Genomic DNA, 6,730 nt, shown 5'->3' with positions numbered 1-6,730 from the left:
AAGGTGTGCTTGTTTACATGCTAACAACATAACCCTGGAAAATTCAGCACGGGTTTCTCCCACACGTGCAACATGCCAAATGCAAGACTGCATATGGGATGGACCATGTTGGCCTTTAAGCACTCACAGCATAAATTGCTAAGAAAATAAATGTGTCCATTTCTGGAGAAAGGACGAAATACTTATTCTCCTAAAGCTTTTTACAGAGTCTATTTTCAAAATTAGCCAATCCCCCACCATGGATCTGGACTGCCGTCACAGGCTCATTTCAAAATGTACTGGCTATTAGCTAAAATATCAAGGAATTTTTCTTAGAATATTTCACAGAAAAATTATTCTTATTGCTAAAATAGTACAAACTAAACGTGAAAACCTCTAAGGAATAAACAGTTCCAGGTTAAATGAGGTTGGCAGAAGTTGTTTTTCTTAAATCGGATGTGAGAATCCAAAAGGTAACGTATTGATAGTAGGAGGCATTACATAGACAGGGTTTTTTAAATCCGAATAACGAGCAGAACCCCTGTCCTTCCACTCAACATAGTTTCTCAACTTGCGCAGGCAACGAGTGTAGAAATGACTATGTCATATATGGTTAGCACAAACACCTTCTTAGACACATGTATGCTCCATGCCTAATTTTCAAACATTCGAATGGAAAGGGTAAAGCAGTTGCTCAGAAGCTTTGCTCGAGCATGCCTGTAAACACTCTGGGACCTGCGGGCCAGGGGCTCCTCGCCGGCCGCAGAAACCGCAGCGCCGCGTGCTCACCCTGTACCGGCTTCCTCTCCAGCCTCGGGGCCTGGAGCCCCGCAAGGAAGGGCAGGGGATGCTCAAGGCCCACTCCTCGGCAGGACAGACTCCGAAGAACCCCCAGCTGGGAGCGAGTCGACTCTTTCCCTAGCCCAGGTCACCCCAGCAGCTCGCTCCCGCCCCTGGGAACGGTTCAGAAAGCCAGCCGAGCTCTCCAGGACCCACCCGGGCCTAGGCCGGGACTGACTGCAGTCGCCACCTCCTCAGGGCCGCAAAGCCGAGGCCCAAGGAGAGCGGAGAGTTGCAGGCACGTGGGCCGCGAACACGCTGAGCCCGCCGCTCGCCCAAGGGCTTCTGAGGCCGAGGGTCTCCCCACACGGCCACTGCCAAGTGAATGGTGGCCTCTGCAAACCGACCTCACACACCGCGTGGGGACGCAGCTCTGCCGGGGAGGCCGCCTGGAGCCGCAGTAGTGGCTGGGGCAGGTCTGGCGCGGCCAGGCCGAGGCGGGTGGGCCGCGGCCAGGGTCCGGGGAGGGTCTGGGATGGTCCTGCAAACGCGCAGCTGAGGGCCCCGCGCCTGGAGGCTGCGGGCCGGCGCGGGGCGAGCTGTCACCCGTGAGCAATGAAGTGCCTCTGACCTTTCCACCCCAGCTGCGCTCCTAAACACACGTGTGTCTTCACAACAAAAAAGGCCAGCGAGGAGGAAGTGGGAGCTCGGCGGGGCCGGGCAGCGCCAGGCGGAGTCGCGGGTAACAGGGCAGGGGAGCGGACTCCTCCGAGAGCCGTGGCCAGAGCCCTGAGGGCGCTTCTCCCCTCTCCGCGGCCCCCGCCCTCCCCGTCCCTGTCCCCGGCACTCCGCGCCAGCCACTCTCCCTCCTCGCGGTCTTCCCGACACCCGGACCCAATCTACGATTAACCCAGCTAACGTAACAAGGGTCTCCTTTGACTGTTTTCTCCAGCGACTAATTTCAGAAGGAAGCCTCGGAGGCCGGGGCTCATCTGGGGAGGGAGGCGGCGGGGCGGGGTTGGGGGGAGGAAGGAGCTCCAAACGCAAACAGAAGCCGAGCCCCGGGCCGCCGCGGTAATTACAGCTAATTAGCTGGAGAGCATTCCCGTCGCTAGCGGCGTCCAGGAGGCCGGCGTCGGGGCGGGCGCGACTCGGAAGAGACTGGGCCGCCGAGAAACGCCCCAGCCGGAAAGCCAAGGCGTGGGCCGCGCGGGTCTCAACCCGCCACCCCCTACTCCACAGAACCCAACCAGGCACGTCGAGAACCGTACCGTCTCTGGCGACCGAGCTGCTCCGCCTCGGGCTGGGCCAGCCCGCCCGTGGGGACAGGGCCGTGTGTCACCTGGTGCAGCTCCCCTTCTGGGCCTCGACAAACCAGCTCCAGCCGCGGGCCTCTGTCCGCAAATCCCAGCTCCTCGCTCGGCTCCCCAAAGTAGAGCACCACGCCAACTCCTGGAGACTGGCGATAAGTCTTCACCCCCTCCCCTCCTCTGTCCGGAAAGAGGCTGTAACCCAAAGAAGCTGGAGGCAGCCCCGGGACCTAGCTCCGGGACAGCCCAGCGAGATTTAAACGGGGCCGTGGGGCCAACCCCAGCTCGCCTGCCCCAAGGAGACACCCGCGCCAGCGCTGCAGCGATCTTCCCGGCGATTAGGTTACGACCCTGGGGGAGGGGACCGAGCGAATCACAGGCCACGTAGAGCAGTTTTTGACTGAAATTAAAGTGTATTTATTTGCAGCAATCCTTTAACAATGATCAAATTTTGACAACAAGCAACAGCAATTACTGCTTAAGTGTTGCCTCTAGATAGGAGCGGCAGATAGCAGGAAACTGTATTATCTCCAAAACAAACTGCAAGGCCCCCGAACGCCTGTAATCAAATCGCCATCTCCCCAAAGTCTGATTGGCAGGGCAGATTACCCTAAGATAATGAATTTATTACATTTCCTGGGTTATTTACAAAAGGGGGAGGGCCAACCCGGATTGTCCCCTAGGTTTAACTGTAAATTAACAAGAAAAATTGGTTTAAAAAGAAACCATCCTAGACCAAAATGTTCTGCTCCTCTCGCCTTCCTTCTTATTGCTTTAAATCTTTTGCAAAAATAAGTGTTCTACAAACATATCTTCTAAAATAGTCTCCCAAAGATTAAATATCCATTTCCATCCCGCAATGTTTTTTAAAAGGCAATCCTTCTATGTAATACATGAAGGATTGTAAATGGGGGTGAATTATATACATACATTTAAAAACCGGTTTATTTTTCCTTTTGTAAAGGACTGAAATTAATAGGAAAAATCCATTCAGAATCTGGCTCACAGGGATGTATAATATGAATTGTAATTTTATATGGAACACACAAGCCAAGTATTTATCTGTGCGTATCTGGCTGAACTGTCCCATCACTCAGCACACAGGTATCACTGTGGTAAGACTGCGGCTGATTCATGGGCTTAAAATTTCCGAATCATGGTCTGTCATTAGTAAGAAAACTTATTTGTTTATATGCCAACTCCAATCTGTTTAGAAAAATATCTTTTTACTAGCTTCGAAGCAAGCTGACTATATAGTACATTTTGCAGAAGATGCTGCAAGAAGATAAATCTAAACAAAAAGACTTTAGTAAAACTGGACCTGAACTAGTCAGAGGGCTTCTCCATTTTTCAGATTTAGGTGGAGAATAGGTAACTTCTAGTGTTTTATCTCTGAAATCTTTTTTCGTAATAATTAAGGCTCTATTAAAGTATTCAGACAGCTAGGTCTCATTCAAACTGAATGGTAATTTATTAATAAACAAACAATGAATATGTTCAACAAAAAGAGAAAAGAGAATAGAATAAGATTAATACAGTTTCCCTTTTTATAATGAGAAAAAAAGCACAATTTAAAGTTTCAGGCAATTTAACGTCAGGTTTTGGAAACACTTTCTGGCGTTTGGTCCACGACATCCAACTACAAATTAAAAATAAATTACTATGTTGCAATTTACATTTTAAAACAAGTCCATGAATAAAAAGAAAGCGACTTTCATGAACGGGGACTTTCCCCCTCCCTTCAACATAGGATGAAATAATATCTTACAGGTGAGAGGCAAGGAAGAAGGCGAGAGAGGGGAGAGGGGAGGACGGGAAAGCAGGTCTCTGAAAAGCAAGAAGAAACTTACGTGTTATCTGGAGTAACACTGTCCTTTAATAAACCATGATTTTGCTGTCTTTGTACAAAACAGTTTACCGGTTTATTTAGATAAGGCAAAGTGGAGGTGGCTCTGAATTAATCTGTTAAGAAAACAGTTTTCTTCGTGCTGGTGCTGGTGAGTTGAATTTTTGGAGGGATATTCTGTTCGCTGGTGTGGTAAATATTCTCAGGTTTTTTTCTTAATCAGATTTTTTTTTTTTAGTTTCGATTTTGCCTTGACGGATTCCTTTGGCTTTTCCTGCATTGGGGTTCGATTCAGTTCGGCTTTGAGGGAGTGTCAAAACTTGCTACAGTCGTAGACGAAAGCTCCAGACGTGCGGTACAGAGACTGGCTGGAAGGAAAGGCCATCTGACAGCTACTATTCCCGTTCACTGGAGAGTTGTTCAAGCCGATCCTCTGCGACTCGAACATCTCCCGCACCGAGTGGAAGTTCTGCTGCTGGCCCGGGTAGCCCGCGGCCGCCGCCGCCGCCGCACTCGCCAAGTGGCCCAGGTCTCCACCCGCCTGGTTCAGGTACCACGAGGTGAGGCGGCCTTGGTGGGCCGCAGGGTGGTGGCCGGCCTCCTGGCCTCCCCCGCCTCCGCTGCCGCCGCCGCCGCCGTGACTCAGGGACGACGAGCTGCTGCTGGTGACCGGAGGCAGAGAGTAGTCGGGCAGGGGGTCGTCCACTGCCGAGCCGCCCGCACCCCCGGGCGCGCCCTGCAAGTGGCCCCCGCGCTCGCCGGCCGCGTACAGGCTCATGGCCTGCAGGTTGCAGTGGTAGGTCCCGGCGCCGCCCGCGCCCCCCGTGCCCCCCGCGCCGCCGCCGCCCGAGCTGCCTGCACTGGAGCTCTGGCTGCAGGGGGAGCTGTAGAGGGAGCTCTGGCCGGGCGAGTAGGCGCCGAGTGCCAGCGGGGGTGCTATCCCTGGGCGCGAAGACGCTGCCGCCGAGGCCATAAGGCCCGAGCTGAGCTCTGCGGCCGCGCCCTGCGGCGACCCCCGCAGCGACGTCATGATGTTGTCCACGCTGAAGCCCTGGCTGTGGTGCGGCGGCGGCGGCGGCGCGGAGGGCGCGGGGGGCGGCGGCGGCGCGGACTCCGCACCGTCCAGGCTGAGCGGCCGCGCCGACGGCAGGCTGCCGGGGGGGCTGCTCCCGCTAGACAGGCTGCTGCTGCTGCTGTCGGGGCTCTCGATCTTGGGCACCGCGGCGGCGCTGCCGCTGCCCAGGGCGGAGGCCGGGGACAGGGGCTGGGGCGGCGAGGGACACGTACCGTTCTCGGTTTTGATGTCCTGGATGCGCACGGGCGGCGGCTGCGGGCCGGGCGCGTTGCCGTCGGCCTGCTCGGGCGGCGCGGGCGGGGGCTGGCGGCCGGGCGGGGGCGGCTCCTTGAGGTGCAGCCGGTCCTTCTCCTCCTTGTCCTTCACCGCGTCCTTCTTCTTGAAGCGCCGCCGCCGCCGCAGGAAGCTGCCGTTTTCGAACATGTTGTAGGAGTCCGGGTCCAGCGTCCAGTAGCTGCCCTTGCCCGGCTTCTTGTCGTCGCGCGGCACCTTGACGAAGCACTCGTTGAGCGAGAGGTTGTGGCGGATGCTGTTCTGCCAGCCCTGCTTGTTGTCCCGGTAAAAGGGGAAGCGGTCCATGATGAACTGGTAGATGCCGTTCAGGGTGATCTTCTTGTCCGGGGCGTTCTGGATGGCCATGGTAATGAGCGCGATGTAGCTATAGGGCGGCTTCACCATGTCCTTGGGCTGCGGCTGCGGCGTGTAGGGCCCGTAGGCGCGGGCCATGCCGCCCGGGTACTGCTCGGCGTGCGCGGGGTGAGAGTACACGCTCATGGGGGCCGGCATGGCGGTGTAACCGCCCCCGGCCGCCGCGGCCGCCGCGCGGTAGTAGCTCTGCTCGCCGCCGAGGTAGGGCACCACTCCCAGGGAGTTGGGGCTGGACACGGAGTAGCGCGCCTGCATGGCCCCGGCTCGCCGCCGCCGCCGCCGCCCCGCGCCGCCCGCCGCCCCCCACCCTCGCTCGGGCCGGGCCGCGCCGCGCCGGCCGCCGAGTCCGAGTCCGGGCCCGGCCGAGCTGCTGCCGGCCCGCTGCGCTGTGCGTCCGGCCGGGCTGCCGCCTCTCCCGGCGCTGGCTGGGGCTGGCTCCTCCGGCGCCTGGGGCTACCTTCGGGCCCGCGCGGCCGCGAGGCGGGGTCGCTGAGAGGGGAGAAGGCCGGGGCGGGCCGCGGCAGACCGCCTTGCAGGAACTCGCGGCGCAGCTTCCAGGCGCAAACGGGGAAAAGCAGCCAAAAAGAAAGAACAAGCAGGCGCCCTTCTCGCCACACTGCCTGCGCCTTCCAGGAGACTCTGCCCTGAGCTGCCGGCGAAGGCGGCCAAATAACCGGGGGGGGGGGGGGCGCGCGCCGGCCGCCTGCCCAGGCCCCGCGTCACCTTTTCTCGGTCTCTCGCCCGCCAGCCGCTTAAGGAAGCATTGGGAAAACTTCTGAACTTTTGAGCATCCGTCACCCGGTCGAGGACTTTTTTACGCAGTTACACATTTTTCCGGGCAGCGGAGCCCCGCCCCGCCAGCGGCGGCAGCCAATGGGAAGTGAGAACCGCCTCTGAATGAGCCGGAGGCAGATCCCGGCCGGCCAGCTCCCGGAGGCCGGAGGACCGCGGGGCTGACCACACGCGCGCCGGCCGCCCTGGCCCTGGCCCCGGCCCCAGCCCCGCGCCTGCGCCTGACCGCTGTCGGTTCGCCCCCCGCAGTCCACCTGCCCGCCGCCGGCGCCCGGCGGGCCTCCCACCCCGGGCCCTCCG

General features: G+C 58.3%; 1 protein-coding gene across 1 annotated transcript; it reads right to left on the bottom strand.

The window, feature by feature from the left end:
- Nucleotides 1-2,462: 2,462 nt before the first annotated feature.
- Nucleotides 2,463-6,483, bottom strand: FOXC1 (forkhead box C1). Its single transcript, XM_039462735.2, has one exon. The coding sequence runs from the start codon at nucleotides 5,891-5,893 to the stop codon at nucleotides 4,229-4,231; it is 1,665 nt and encodes a 554-aa protein (XP_039318669.1). The 5' UTR covers nucleotides 5,894-6,483; the 3' UTR covers nucleotides 2,463-4,228.
- Between the last annotated feature and the right edge of the window lie 247 nt (nucleotides 6,484-6,730).

The sequence above is a fragment of the Saimiri boliviensis genome, chromosome 4 (genome assembly GCF_048565385.1).
Source record: "Saimiri boliviensis isolate mSaiBol1 chromosome 4, mSaiBol1.pri, whole genome shotgun sequence".
NCBI classification, from domain to species: domain Eukaryota; kingdom Metazoa; phylum Chordata; class Mammalia; order Primates; family Cebidae; genus Saimiri; species Saimiri boliviensis.
The sequence above is the reverse complement of the archived record's forward strand: the minus strand, read 5'-3'. Positions and strand labels throughout refer to the sequence as shown.